The 15778-nt window shown below is 40.4% G+C and overlaps 1 protein-coding gene across 1 annotated transcript in view; it reads left to right on the top strand.

Moving 5' to 3' along the window:
• The window catches only part of TENM4 (teneurin transmembrane protein 4), a 387133-nt gene that overhangs the window by 235412 nt on the left and 135943 nt on the right, over nucleotides 1-15778 (top strand). Inside the window, exons 11-13 of the mRNA XM_058800438.1 lie at nucleotides 4655-4756; nucleotides 9844-10038; nucleotides 14238-14438. Of these exons, the coding sequence (XP_058656421.1) occupies nucleotides 4655-4756; nucleotides 9844-10038; nucleotides 14238-14438 (498 nt within the window). The remainder of the gene's footprint in view (nucleotides 1-4654; nucleotides 4757-9843; nucleotides 10039-14237; nucleotides 14439-15778) is intronic.

Genomic DNA, 15778 nt, shown 5'->3' with positions numbered 1-15778 from the left:
TTCCCTCTTAGAAACCCCGCACCCCAAGTTTTGCCTATGTGCCCCTGGTGTGAGTTGTTTGCTTTTGGAAGTTTCACTCCTGCTGGTGGTTGAAAAGTGACATGGAAACTGTGTTTTCAGTGATCTCTTTTCATTCAACAGCAAAACCTGATGAAGGCATCATGCATCATCCATTGGCTGGCCCTCCAGTTACTAATCTCTGCCCTTACCGGCTGGTGTCAGTCAGATCTCTTCAGGGATTTGGAAGCCAAGAGAAATCTGTGGGAATCAGACTGGAAACAGAGAACATATGTATCTCTTTCTAAAATAGAATTGTTCATGGTCTCACAGTGAACTTTAACAATTAAATAAAAGAAAACAAAAACATTGTCATAATTCTCTAAAGGAGTTCCCATGGTACTATTCATAAAACACCATATGGAATTTTGTATATATTGAAAATACTCCTCTAATTATGTGAACAGCTTACAGAATAAGCTGTGTAATGGAGACTAGAAGCCAGCTATAACTCCAGTGGCCTGTTTTTGCTTATTGACTGATAGTGTGTCACCTCTCTAGCAATGCTGACTGTGAACATACTCAAGACAGCTGCTTTGTGCCACTGACTTAGGGACTCCATGAATGTTAAAGTTGTGTCCTTCTATCCCATATGATAATAATTTGGCTAAGCCCTAGCTTCTGAAAATGTCTGCCTGATTCTTTATTCTTTCCAGGGTTCTCCCACCACAACTCCCTAATTTCTGATGCCAAGTCACCCTCCTCCTCCTGTTTTGCTTGAAATGTAGGTGTTAGAGCACTGTGCATGATTATGTGTGCACTTACACATGCCAGAAGGGCCAGAAAATTTTCTGAGGTGCCCAACTGGCAGTCTGTAAGCACTGAAACAAAATTCAGTCCTAGGATGAAAACAGAGGTTTTTATGAGAAGTCTTGAGTGAGTATAACTTGCTAATGTCTGCAATTTCAAAGTAGAAAGAAATTCCAGGTTGTGATTCTGCCTAAGAATATAAATAGGAGCAAGTTCAGTGTTGCACACACAGCTTGCCGACTTGCTCCTCACAAGCCTTAGTTTCTGCCTTGTTTTGTGCTCATTAGCTGTGGAGTTTCTGAGGAAAAAAAGTGTGTTCATTTAACACTTCCTTCATGGAAATACTTTGGAGTTGTTTGGGAGTAGCTTTGAGACAAAGATGCACTGCATGAACCTTCATCACTTTTCAGAATTGATGCTCAGTAGTGAAGAACTTTTGGGAGTGTGTGAAGACCTTAATTGCCCTGAATCACCAGGAAATTTTGCATCCTTAACTGCTAAAAAACAGCAAGTGGCACAAGTCACAGAGGGAGTAGAGTTCTTTTCACTTCATCTCATGTCTATCAGGCAGGTTATTCCAGGGCAAATAGAGGTAGTGTAAAATGAGAATACATTAAAAATGTTACTTTTGGCAATATTAGAAAAACAAGGGACATCAGAGAAAGCAGTGAAATGGGATGAAATTATTTTTAAGGGCCTACTCTATTATTAATAGCAGAGGGTATTCAGGCCACAAGTAAGAGATATTGAGGTGCTTCAGTGAGGAAGGTAAAATGGGTTTCATCCACCTGTTTTTTAATTCCTTTTGAATTCCTTTAGCCACTCTATGGCATGAGAAAGTTTGGCCACCCTTGAAAAGAAGTATCTGGGAAACCAAAGATGGAGGAGGTAGTGACAGATGAAGTGATATGTGTGCATATCACTGCAGCTTTACAATGAGGAATGCCAGATCTGCATATGAACCAGAAAATAGATGTGAATTTTTTTTTTAATGTGTTAGTGTCAATGACTGTCGGCAGGGATCTGCCCCGTTATAGGCGTCTCTGCTGAACCAGTCAGAGGAGGAAAGGATGCACCACCAGAGTAAAGGTTCTTACATGGATTCACCCAGAAATTCTGGAAAGGTTTGTTACCTAAGCACAGGTCTGCTCTGTTTCTGTGGTCACTCTGAACTTTATACATAGTCGTTGTAGTGGACGATGTAATTCAGTTTAATCTGAAGTGGACATTGAATTGGTGTGCAGAGTCTTACCTGTCTTGTCCTAGGCATCACAGACACACTAGCTGAACCCACTGTAGCTGCAAAATGTTGTTTCCAGTAAGAAAGTTTACCATTTAGCTGATGTAGTGCATTGTCACACTTTGGAACAGTTGCCATGCTTGATGTTATGCTACTTTTAAGATACTTTCTAGATGTTTTTGTGGGTCTTTTTACTATTTTACTTAAATATTTTATTACAAAAATATACCAAGAAAACTATATGGATATTTACTCCTTTTCAAGATCTCAGTTTAGTCCATTAAAGCGAAAACTTGAGAAAAAACTTTTAAAAATAATTTTTAATATTCTAAAGGTGTTATTAATGCTGTAAGTCTGTCCTGCATCATGACCTGAGGTATTCCCCTTGACTTCAAAGGTCACACATGTTATATCTGTGCAGGGTTGCTCCACCTTGCAGCCCCTGACCCAGTTGGAAGTGGGATGGTGAGGTGTCTTGGGACAGCTGCACTGATGCTGAATAGCACAGCCCTTCTCTTCTCAGTTTTCAGGCAGCAGGGAAAAAAAATACTCTAGGTTTTTTTTCTGCTGCATTCTTTTTTTTTTGCCACCTTTTGAGCTTAACCACCTCATTGGAGGGTCTGACAAGTGCCAGAAGCAGCACAAAAAGAGGGAGCTTAGAGTTGTTCTTAGGATGAGAAGATTAGAGGAAAAGGACTGACCCTTTCAGCAGCAGGAGTGTTTAAATCTCCTTGCCCATCTCATTATCTTGTTTCACAGAACTCACTCTCTATGTTCTTCATGCATGTAAGTATGTGCATAAATAACTTCCTTTTCCTAAATCTCTGGGTATATTTCTAGAAGAAAAATAAAATATAAGTATTGTAAAAAAAGCATAGAGAAAAAATCATAATGTGAATTAATTTCTGTTTTCAACAAAAACAAAACTCTGACATTAACCCATGTCAGAGTTCTGAAGATTGTATACACATGGGCTAATATTAACTTTTGATTTACAGGATAGATTTGTGTTTATACCTGCTATGAAATGAGAGATTATATTCCTAAATATCATTATAAATGCACAAGGCCTTAGTTGTTACATCTTTATTCTAGGAAGCATGGCTGCTCTTTAACTAGCAAAGAGGGCAGCTCAAGCCTAAAGGGTTGACTGCATGTTGTTCCACGCACCATCAAGTGAATACCGGCTTAACTACTGAATGTTAGAAAACTGACAGCACTTCCTTGTACCTTTCTTGCTGCATGGAGCTGGTCTGCTTATGAGATGTCTGAAGCCAGGACTTAAAACATAAATGCTTAAAACTGGTTTTATTATTTAAATTTGCTGTTGTCTGTTGTGAATTATTGAATTATACCACAGCCTTTAAAATGTCCTTCAGAAACCTCTGCTCTTTGGCAAACACCCATTCAGAAACTGGCTTCCTTTCATTTGTGATTGGAAACTAATCTTCACATCTCTGCTGTCGCTGGTTCTCTTCACTTGCACTGATTGGGAGTTTACAAATAACTTTGCTCCCAGGAGGTCGCATGAAGTGTATCTGTGCAAATGCAGTCATTATTCACAGGGCTGAGATTTTCACCCCTCTCCATGTGTACCACCAGTGCCTCTGCTCTGTAACCAAATCCAGTTTTCATCTGATAGGCATCTCCCTCAGAGAAGATGTGAAATAGCACTGTAGAATGAACCATGGTATTTATTACAATGTCTTTCAAAGCCCCACTCACATTTACTTAGTCTTCACTCAGTTTAGCGTAAGAAAATAAGATTATTTTCATTCTCTTTTTTATGTGTTTACCAGCTTGTGTTGTTCTTTAATAAAAGATATGTTTTAGTCCCAATATTCTGAACTCTCTTTGAAAGAGAAGTGCTAGATAACATTTTGCTTACCTGTTAACTTCCCCTGAAAAATGAATAGCTGGTGTTTTTGCCAAAGTCAGGGAATTTAAGATGATAACTAGAAATAGAAAATGTGAAATGGACCCATTCCTGTTCCACCAAATAGAATATTAGCCCCAGCACTTTAAGCTGTTAAAGATACAAATTATATAAAATATAATGTATTATATTCAATATAATATTGCAGAGCAAATAAGAAGAAATTTGGTTAGAGGTATTTCGTGAACCAGCAGATAGGATGAACCAATGGTCTGTGTTCAGTAAGTTCATAAGGGAATATATCTATCATCATTCAGCTCTTTTTGGCACAAATAAAGGCCTCAAGGTCACTTAATCAAGTCAACGAAACTGGACCAGCAGTGTATGTTCTGCCATGAGAATGGAGTGTATTGCATCCCTCCAATAAATTCAAAGACGAAAAATGGTCGTAAAAATATACAGGAAGAAAAGACATTTGGAAGTTTTCAGGTACTGAGAGAATGCCCAACCTGGTGGGCTCTGAGCAGCTCATATTTAATCACAGAATTTGCAGTCAAACCATCCACTGATGTAAATGGATGAGCAAGGTTTAGTGCAGCTCACACTATTGCTTTCAACCCAAGTGCAGCAATTGCTTTGAAGTTTCAACTGTCCTGCCCATCCAGAGCTCTCCTAAACTCAGAGGTATTTTCTTGCCTAAAGAAGTGTCTGAATTCTCTTTTTTTTTCCAGAATCAGTGGATAACTGTCCCAGTAATTGCTATGGGAATGGAGACTGCGTGTCTGGGACTTGCCATTGCTTCCTTGGCTTTCTGGGCCCTGACTGTGGCAGAGGTAAGAATTTATGCTTGGTGAACTGTTACCCTCTCCCATTCAGTTAACTTTTTGTCCTGGAAATTATATTCATGACAGTGCCTTCTGCAAAGTACTCTTCACCCAGTGTGGGGATGCTGCAGTAGAGTGGAAAGAAGTTGATCTGTGAATTTTGTTTGCCACAAATTTGCTAAAATTTCGATCAGCAGCTGAGGGGCTCGTGGGTGTTTACCCTGGAGAAAAGAAGGATCAGTGGCATCTTACTAGTCTCTAGAACTACCTGAAGGGAAGGTGTAGTCAGGTGGGAATTGGTCTCTTCTCCTAAGTAAGTGATAGGACAAGAGGAGACATCCTCCAGTTGTGCCAGGGGAGGTTTAGATTGGCTATTGCGAAAAATTTCTTCAGCAAAGGACTCAGACTGCTCAGGGGAGTGGTGGAATCACCATCTCTGGGAGTGTAGGTGTGGCATTTAGGCACATGGTTTAGAGGTGGGCTGGCAGTGCTGGGCTCAGGGTTGGACTCGATCTTAGAGGGCATTTCCAACCTTAATGATGCTGTGATTCTTTCCTAATCGTGCCTGCTGTGCCCTTAGCAACAGCACAACCCCTTGGGCTGCTTGTGGACAGGCAAATGTCATGTTGGAAATTTTCTCTCTGGAATTGACTTTAGAAAACAGGACTTATAAATGTGGCATTATGGTTTGTTTAGCAGAGCACTTTTATCATGGTGTGACATGACAGTATAATGATACTTTCTTTTAAGATACTGATTATACAGAAAGTACCTGGCAAGTCTGCCTGAGCCTGGCTGTGGGGAATAGGGCAGCATTAGCATAAGGCTAGGAGTGGGTTAATGGCAGAACAACTGGTTACTCTAGCCAAAAGAGAAAACACTGGGAGGACTGGGAAGGAGACTTACCCCAGTAAACACTATAATACATTTTTCTGCTCAAGTGATAAGTATTTTTAATAAATGGCTTTGGAAGGGTTTTCTTTGGCCTGAATTTTTTAGGTTATTTAAACATTTAAAAAACAAACTGAAATACTTTTAGTAAGAGCACATTTCAAACCAAGATATGAAAACCTTGCATGTGGGAAATGACAGGATACTGTGCATCAACCTTTTCAAGGCCTTTTTTTGGCTCAAACAGTCCAACAAACTATTTATAAATCTGGAGAGGGAGGTAGCATAAAACATTAGTGCCCACCCAAGGAGCTGCGGTGAGGCTGCAGGTCAGGTCTTTACCCCAGCTCATCGCTGCTTTGGAAAGCAGGCTGGCGCCTTCCCAAGAGGGAGTTAAACTCTGTCCAACCCCAGCCCTCTCCCCGCCCAGCTGAGCTGGGTCACATCCCAGCAGCGAGGCAGGAGACAGAGATAAGGAGCCGAGCACCCCCAGGGCCGGCGGGAGCTCCCTGCCAAGGCAGCGGGGCCGGGCCGGGCTGAACCCGGTGGGGTTTCAGAGTTCACAGCCCAGTAAGATGGATGTGGCAAGCTGTGTCCCTGAGAGCTGTTATGTCAAACTCCTTGCTGACTCAGGTTACACTTGGTTTGCATTTCCTTACACTTGGTTTGCATTTCCAAGCTCCTTTTCAAATCCCTAGAGCTGGAGACAAAAGGAGTTTTTTCCATGTCCCATAGCATATTCCAGCTCACACCTCCTAACTTTCAGTAGGGGCAGAAGTTCAGGGCTTATTTCCCCCAAGGCTCCCTGTAGAGTCTGTGGAGAAGAAGAACTTTCTTCACCGTGAGTCAGAGTGCTTAAACTCTTGTTCTGAATCCACTTGCAGAGGAACTCACCTCCCCTCCCTGGCTACCCTGAACTTTCTTAGGCTTTTAAAGGGAGGGATGTGAGTCTCCCATTTCACCAGAGCACATGCTCCAGCTGCTATGAACACCTTTTGTTAAACTCTGTCTTTTCCTTCAGAATCATCTGGGTTCAGATGTTGCACTCTGCCTTTAGGAAACAGAAAAATACCTGGAATGCCAAATTTATGTTTGTATATGCATGTCCATTCACTGTGTGTTAAATAGATCATATTGCCATGAGCATGAGATCCAAGGATTCCAGGATTGTCTTGCTGGTTTTCAGGGGCATCCGAGACTCTTCTTTTGATCTATAAGTCCCTCAGAAGGCAGCAAGTGTAAGGCGGTTACAGTATCCATCTGCAGCCCTTCACAATCCTTGTGCGGAGCAGTAATCCTTAAACAAGCGGGTTCCTGCTCGCAGGAAGCATTCCATGGATTTCCTGGGTGTTCCTTTATTTCAGTTCAGCCTTGTAATTTACCATCCAAGTGAATGGGAAACTCTGGAGCAGAAAGCCTTTCACATTTTAGTAATGGTTAATTTCTAAAGTATTATTAACTAATTACTTTAAAAAAATAAATGAGAGCAAGTCACCAGAGGTGTATTCCATAGGCTTTTTGAAGGTTTTCTTGGACATGGGAGGTGGCCCTTTCAAGTTCTGTTTAAAGTAAACAAACAAACAAATGATCTTACTCACTGATGCTCAACTTTGCAAAAAAACAAGAGTATGCATTTGGATTGCTGCTATCATTACCACACTAGAGAATTGCTGTAATTTTGCCATCATAGACATTGTTGGAATCTGAATGATCAAATAATAATTATATATCTTTATATATGGAAAAGAGTTGCATAAATACCAGGAGAAAAAATTCAGAAACCTCTTTTGTGTTTATTCATTATTGCATGCTACAGAGGAGGTCTTGTTCTCTCCATTGCCTGTACATTTGAAGCAGTTCTTTCCAGGTGATGCTGAAGGACTTCTCCACAGAAGGCTCTGTGGAGTGTCAGTCTCAGTGCAGATGGTCAGTAATTTATCTGATCTTTTACTGAGTGATCAGCTGTCTTGTCAGGAAACCTGTAAGTCTTTCTCAGCAACCTCTCCCTGGTTAAAGGCAGTTATTCTTTCTTCTTGTTGAAAAGAACTGCAGACTATCCCCTGCCAGTGCCTTGAAAGAACAATGTCCATTACTGAGCATTAAAATTTGAGATGGGAGGGGCAGAAAATTCCATCACTTAGCTGAAAAGTGAAATTACAGAGTGAGTGTGCTGTGAACCATGCACACAATACAGTGTATCTTACACAATTTAAGTCTCATATGGTGTAGGTAGATACCATCTTGCAAATTATGCACTTGCAATGCACCACGGCATCGTGTTTCCTTTAAAGTGAACAGAATGCGCCTTAGTAATAACAATTGCCAAATTCCTTTCTTTCCTAAACCTCTTTTATCTTGGTCAGGCAAATGCAGTTCACTGCATATCAAACTGGTTTAACAGTCAGAGTTGGCAGTGCTTTGTGTTTTATTGAGGTTGCTGTAGTTCTGGAACACTCAAACTGACTTGACTATAAGGACGTGTGGGAACAACTCATGATGCACTTTGTGAGATTACTGTCTGAAAATATGGAAGAGAAGGAGAGGAAAGCTTTCCTTAACCATGTAATACCCCTTCCCACACATAATCAAAGTCAGGAACAAAGCAAAAGAGAATTCATCACATGCCTAATCCAGTTGGATTAAGCAGCAGAATGGAATATTCATTTCACATTTGTCCTGCATAAAATTGTTCATAAATTGCCTTTCTGAGAGGCAGATGAGAAGACCAGCTGCTCTCACCTAAGGCTGATGTGCAACAGTGAACAAGAGCAGTCTGTGTTGAATATATGTCTTTGCAGCAGAGTTTGAGCAAAATAAAATGAAAGAGAACAAGACTTAAGCAAGAAGTTTCAAGGCAGAGTGAACAGGAAAAAGCTGTTGTTTCTGAGGGACTGAAATCAGCATCTTCCTTGGCAAAATCAGAAGAGGGGACAAAAGGAGTATAATGTGGCTGGTGTGGAGAATGCCATAGGGAGAAGACATCATCTGAAAGGAGCTGGAGAAAGCTTGCAGAGCAATGATTACAAAAAGTTGTCGTCCTGGAGGCTGAGGTCTGGTCCTTGATGCCCTTTGCTTCCTTGGGGAACTTGTTCTGTATCCTTCATCTCATCCCATTTCCCAAATTCATTTGGAATTTTCCTGGCATTTTCCAAATTCAGCTCTGAAAATGCTTACTCCTGGGATCCATCATGCCACAGCTTGAGCTTGTCATTTTCTTCTTCTTCCCTTTATCACAGGAAAGAAATCCTCTATCTGGGTGGCCTTGAGAGTCACCTGCCTTCTCTGGAAACAAGGACAATTAAAAATCCTTTATAAGTCCTTTATAAATTATACAAATTTCAGAGGATAGATTTACATAGCTTTTATTACAGGGAGCTTAGAAACAGTAGAGGCCAACTTTGCCTTGTGGCTGGTGATGAATGGAGTCCAGCAGAGATGATAACCAAAAATGGGGGCTGGACATTCAGTTAGAACCATAGAATTGTTAAGGTTGGAAAAGACCTCTAAAACTCTTTTCATCAAGTTCAGCTATTAAGCCAGCACTGCCAAGTCTACCACTAAGCCAAATCCCCATATACCCCATCAACACATCTTTTAAATTCCATCAGGGATGGTGACTGAGTTACTTCCCTGTGTAGCCTGCTCCAGTGCTTGACAACCCTTTCAGGGAAGAAGGTTGATAGCTGATGGAATGACATGAGCTAAATCAGGGAAGTAGTCCCAATGTGGTATTCTGGGCTCTGAGCAAAGCAACTGAAACCTATAAAGCTGAGAGTTAACTCAGAAAAAAACAGGGGAGTGATTTGTGTGCCACTGAGGCAGTGTCAAGGAACGTCTGCCAGCAGGTCAGGGATAGTGATAAGCAATCTAAGGTCAGTGATGCTCCACAAACAAGACATCAGTACATTGTGAAATCAGAATACAAGAAAACGATGAGTTTAGTTAGTGAAAAAAGGTATCAGAGACACAAAGCAAAAAGATAGTCTAACTTAAGAGCACTGTTTGTTTGTTTTAAACACTTGTAGGAGAATACAGTTAACAGCTGGGTATCGTCCATATAAAACATTGGGTTTTGGCAAAACAAACAGCAGCATACCCCAGTGAAGATTGTGTATGAAGAATGTAAATTACATGCTGGACTCTTGTGCTTCTTTTTGAAATTATTTTCCGTTTGTTTTAATGTGATTTTTGTTGTCTGTCCATAGCATCCTGCCCAGTGCTGTGCAGTGGAAATGGGCAGTACATGAAAGGAAGGTGCTTGTGCCACAGTGGCTGGAAAGGAGCAGAGTGTGATGTCCCAACCAACCAGTGCATCGATGTCTCCTGCAATAACCATGGCACGTGCATTATGGGCACCTGTATCTGCAACCCGGGATACAAAGGCGAGAGCTGTGAAGAAGGTATTTGCAGGATGCAGTCAATTAGCCTTTTGCTTTGATTTTTGTTCTGTAATTATATGGATGTAGACAATTCAGCATGGACTGGCACTTAAACAGAACAATAATAGGCACCTTACAGATACAATAGATGGATACAACATAAAAATGATATGTTGTCATAACTCCTTGTTAGCTATCATACTTGTTCAATAATTGGATGAAAAGCCATCAAATGCTTCAGATAGAAGAATCTAGTTGAAAGACCAGAACATCTAATCATATGTTCAAATGCTCTTATTGAAGCATCATTTCCATTTGCACATCTAAACGTGTAATTACTTTTACAGCTCTTTCTTCTCTGCTGCGCTATGCCAGGCAATTTCAGTTGCTTACATACACAAAATGGTGGCGTATGAGAAAAAGTCCCTGGTCCTTGTCAGCTTTAAAAGCTTAGACATGCTCAGGACTTGAATTAAATTCTGCTTCAAAGTCAGATATTATTTCAATGGCTCTTCCATAGCTTTTTTCTCACATTAGCCCCCCAAACAGTTCTCATTTACATTTAGATTTATGGCTGCTTTTAGTACTTATCTTTAATCTTTTTGTGTAGGAACTCACCTGCCAACATAAACCTTTATCTTCCTGAGTCTGTGACTGCTTCTTACTGCTAATGAAAAAGTGGACAGTTTTGCAAGTGTATAAATCATTCAGAGAGTATAAATATATATCCAGAAGAGCATTACTTAAAGAATAATGTTCAAAACTTTTGAAAACTATTCTCAGAGGCTGATGACCTGATAAATAATTATTCTTAAATTGCACTTCTACAAGTACATATATAAGGCCTCTTTCCCCGCTTGATAGATTAAAGACATCATTTGATTCATTCAAGAATGACAATGGCTTGAATTAATTTATGGTTGTCTTCATGTATGCAGGATAAAGATTTATCTGAAATGGCTTTATTTTTTAGGCAATGAAAACAGGCTGAATTGGACTCAGACATTCAAATGGCATCTAATCTTGCAATTCTTTTGATGTGTATAATGTATTGGAGTGGGACATCTCTGATGTAGCATGGCTTCAGTGTCAGTAAATGTTAGAGATGAAGACAGTATCACAGTATCTGCTCTTGTAACAATAAGCCATCTCTTGTGAAAGCCTCATTTGGTTTAAAGCACAATTCAGTGAAGCTGTGGGACGTGCAAAACCCAAAGATTGTGACTACTCAAGTATCTTTAAAGCATCTCTGTAGACCTCCTATTTACTAGATCATATCTTTACTGGATAAACAGAAATGAAAAGATCCCAATTTTGCCTCCAGCCAGAAGTGTTTAATGTGTGTAAATCAGAGTGAGATTTGCCCTTTTTCTAACAGGAACCTTTATTTCCCTGGTCACGTTTAAAGCAGAAAAGCCAGGCACTGTTCAGTTATTTTATGTTATCGCTGTAGCGGGGGACAGTGTCAGTCCCACTAGGTCAAAACTTGAAAAAGGAGGAAGAACAAAGAGAACATGGTTTTTCTTATGGGCTGTTTGGTATTTTTCTAAGCATGCATGTTTTTGATACTCAAGGCATAATTTGTGTTACGTTGTGAGGGGGGGAAGCAGCTCAGAAATACGCCATGTGGGAAATCTAGAGAACATATATATACATATTTAGATTTAGTAAAAAAGTTGATTTATACTATTTTTTAAATTGCTTTTACTCTTTAATTTCTCTTCTAAGAAGGACCATCTGGTATTGATTACTTTTTATTATTTCTCAGTTCTCGTAGCTTCACTGCTTGGTCCATGTTTGTAATGGGTTTTCATTCCAAGGTTTCTCCTGTCTTTTCTTTTTCCCCCATAGAAGTTCAGCAATGTTTATAAAACATCAGCCAACAATCCTACGCAAGATTTTCTTTTCTCTTCCCTTACTTTATTGGGCCATATTTTATAAGGCATGGCCTAAGCCAGCGAGACATTGCAGGGAGGGGAGCAAATTCAAGAAGTGAAATATGAGAAGTTACTCTTTGGGCACTGAATAAGCCTAATAACTTGTGTGACCAATGAAGCATGAAGCATATTGGGGGAAAAGTGTAGAAGAGGCACTAACCTTGCTTGCTACATGATTTATCTCCCTAGCAAAGATTCTGCACAAGGCTTAACTATAAACAGGGCATTTTCCAACCAAGAATTTGGCCATTTGGGACATTTTCCAACCAACAACACAGGCATATGATTTTTTTTTTTTCTTTTCCGGGTATACTAGATCTTGTCAGCTCTGCCCTCATGCCCAGATCCTCATCTCTGCTTCTCCCGGAGCTAAGCAGCTAAATTTGTCAAGCAGAACTCCCTAAAAATATACCATTGTACTCCAAATCCACTAAGCAATTGATTAAGAAGAAAGCAGAAGCCTGTAATCCTGTCCCAGAGCCCTTCCGATGGTGCAGAAAGCCTAAAGAGATAGATCCAGTGAGGCTGAGATTAAAGTAGCCGTTGTGTGTGACATTTTCTGAAAGGGCTCATTTCAACATGAAAAATGGCCTTGGGATTATGATAAATGGGGGGTTCTGACATGCACATTCCCCTCCTATAATCGTCTGTGTTAGAGCTGAGATAGCAGATTGTCTGCCTCCTGTGATGGAGGCCCCTGCAAAACTCACCTTTTTCCCAGCTGACCTTCAGAGGGGATGATTAATTGCCTGGAGGTAGCCTCTTGTCAGTTAGCCTGTGATCTTTGTTCTCTATGTTCAAACCATCTGCTGAGAACGGACGAGGCTGCTACTCCATCCCTTAGTCCTTTTCATACTTACTACTGCTGAGAAAGAACAGGGCCAGGGCTTCAAGGGTCTCATGCTAAAATTGGCACCCTCGCTCCCAGTTCGCTAACAGTGAAGGAGATTTATGGACTCATCCTTTCCAGCCTCTTAAAATTTTTGAGGATTGTTCCAGCTATGAGCAGAGCTCCAGGAATCAAACAAAAAAGAAAATTCTCTCTCATGCCTTGGGATAGTAATAACTGAGCCATTACTTGTCAGACTGAAGAAGGGTTTGAGAATCCAGGGAATTATCAGAGCAGCTGTTGTGTTTCCTTTTAAGGTTTCTGGATCTTAAACAGGTCAGTGGAATTCTTATTAGCTTTTCCAGGGTAAAAGCTGAACCACAAACCTGTCTTGTGTGCAGTAGCCATGTTCTGCTCTGCTGTATCAGAGCCAGAAGCTGGACAGTTTTCCTGTGCTGCTTAGCCAGACTGACACTTGTCACCAATCCCCAGGGAACTGCCACACACCGTTTCAAAAGACAGGACGAATTTCTCTAGGCTGTCCTATCAGCTTTTATCTATAAATAGACAATCGACTCCTCCAGTCGGTTTTTCTGGGAGGGTGTCTGGTGCATTTCATATTTTTCGATTACTGAGTGAAATTCCCCTGTGGGCAGAGCAGCTGACAGTTGCCTACAAAACACATAACTCAAGAGTCAGGGAGGGAGTACATTTGGTCTTTTGGTGTACATTGCTATACCCCTAACTAAATGGTCTCTGATCTTGTTAGGAAAGTTCCTCTTTGTGGGGGGGGAAGTAAACCTCAAACATTATAAAAAAGAGTATTAATTGATCAAAAATAAAACCAGAAGAACACCATTATAAAAAAGGCATGATTTTATTTTAATCCTTATTCAAGAAAAAATGTCTATGGCTATTTTTCAGTGTGAAATTTCTTTAAGTCTCCATGAAACCTGTATAGATTTAAGCACATTCTTCAATTTAAGCATGTATTTTGCTGAATAAGAATGTCAGCTTCTGCTGAATCTTTATGCAAAATTCTCTCTCAGAAAACTAGGGCTCAACTTCAAATTCATTAGTAATAGTAATTTAGGTTATTTTAATAGAATAAATGAAGACACACTATGTGTACGATAGAATATTATTCTTATTTTATTCTTAATTGATATTAGCCTGTTCTTACCAGAAAGATCCCTTATTAGTGCAGACCTGCATAAAAGAATGGATTTCATTACTAGATTTTTCTCTGCTTCTCATGTAGGTGTTTTAGGTCTCACTGCCTTTTAGGGCCACTGACTTCTTGCATGAAGCATCTGTTTTGTTCACAGCAGAGCTTTTTGGTTGAAACCTTGAGATACTGTGTAAATATGTTTGTGTAGACAGCAGTCTGATAGCTTTTTTCCCGAAGTCCCATTTGCTTTCCCTGTCTGCTTCCTCTTCCTTCTCCCATGTAGTGGACTGCATGGATCCTACCTGCTCGGGACGAGGCGTGTGTGTCCGAGGAGAATGTCACTGTTCAGTTGGCTGGGGAGGAACAAATTGTGAGACCCCGAGAGCCACCTGTCTGGATCAGTGCTCTGGTCATGGGACCTTCCTCCCGGATACTGGACTCTGCAGCTGCGATCCCAACTGGACTGGCCACGACTGCTCAATCGGTAACGTCAGCGCTGACTTCCTGTTGGTCTTTCGGTAAACTTTGTGAAACACTCAGTATCTCTGCAGAAAGGTGCTACAGATGTATTCCAGTGAAGCACTGGAATTTCTGCCCAATGTAAGGCATGACTGGAAGGATAAATTCCATAGCTCAACTACATAAATAATTCTGCTACCATTGCTGAGCATAGGGTAATATCATAAATAACTCCATTAAAGCCACCTAGGCTTGCTATTGTTCATTATATGGCTGTTAATGTAATTGATGGTCTACATATAACTTCTTATTCCAGTGATAGTTCGTGATGAACCCCAGGACCACTAAAGTGTCTGTTTTGATTTTTAGGAGATGACTAAATAATCTTTAGTGGCTGTAAACAAGAAGGACGATTTGGTAATCTGTCAGATCTCCTTTCCCTTCTGAATTCAAAGCTTGTGCTTTTCTAGGCTAGAGGAGGATGAGTGCCTCATGAGGTTCATATTAAAAGACTCTCTTCTACCAGCTAAAAAAATAAGTTTACTGAGTGAAAGTATTTCTAAGTACAAGCAGCTGCTAAGAAGACAGATTTTTATGGGCAGTTTTGTGTAGAGGTTTGGAACAACGACCTTCATTCCTCCTCTGAATTGGCATCTTGCTCAAAATCTGCATCAGGTGTGGGAATTGAAGGCTAAAGAAAAATTGTTCAGGACCCTTTTCTTCCACATGCAATTAGCTCTTAGATATGGCCACACTGAGAAATAGTGGAATTATTAAATAGTTAGAACCTACAGAGCATCAGTCCTTTGGCTTTTGTCCTGTATTGTGTGCTCACAAAAAAAGACCTCAGCAATAACAGTTTCTATACCTTACACAACTGGAGTGGAACTAGGCCAGAAATCCAGGGCAGCTCAGTATAGGCAGTGAAATGAAAGGAATTTTCAGCAAAGCAGCCCAAAATAAAAAGCTATTAGGGGAGTGGATATAGTAGAAAATACATATAAACAACATTTTCACTGAGGAATTGCTATCAGGAGTAAAGAAAATCAGGTTAACTGTTTGCAAGTATTTAAATAGAGTTATTTCGAAGGATGAGGCAAACTGAATAAACCGGTGCTAAGAACATAAGAAAACCCTTTTGACAATCATCATTTAGCCTGGGTGTTAGAAGCTTATCATAAAGTAAAATTGACTGGACTGAGGAAAAATCAGAAGAGGAGGCCTACTCTACTTGCCTAGGGCTAAAGCTAGGTTGATCAAAACTTTTGCAGATGAACGTAGGGAAACTGTCATGCATTGAAGGGAAGATAAATTTGGTGCCAGGCTTTTCCTTTCCCCATATTAACATCTTCAATTCCATACTGT

This window comes from Ammospiza caudacuta, chromosome 2 (assembly GCF_027887145.1).
Source record: "Ammospiza caudacuta isolate bAmmCau1 chromosome 2, bAmmCau1.pri, whole genome shotgun sequence".
NCBI classification, from domain to species: domain Eukaryota; kingdom Metazoa; phylum Chordata; class Aves; order Passeriformes; family Passerellidae; genus Ammospiza; species Ammospiza caudacuta.
Note: the sequence above shows the minus strand (reverse complement) of the source record. Positions and strands in the feature narration are given on the sequence as shown.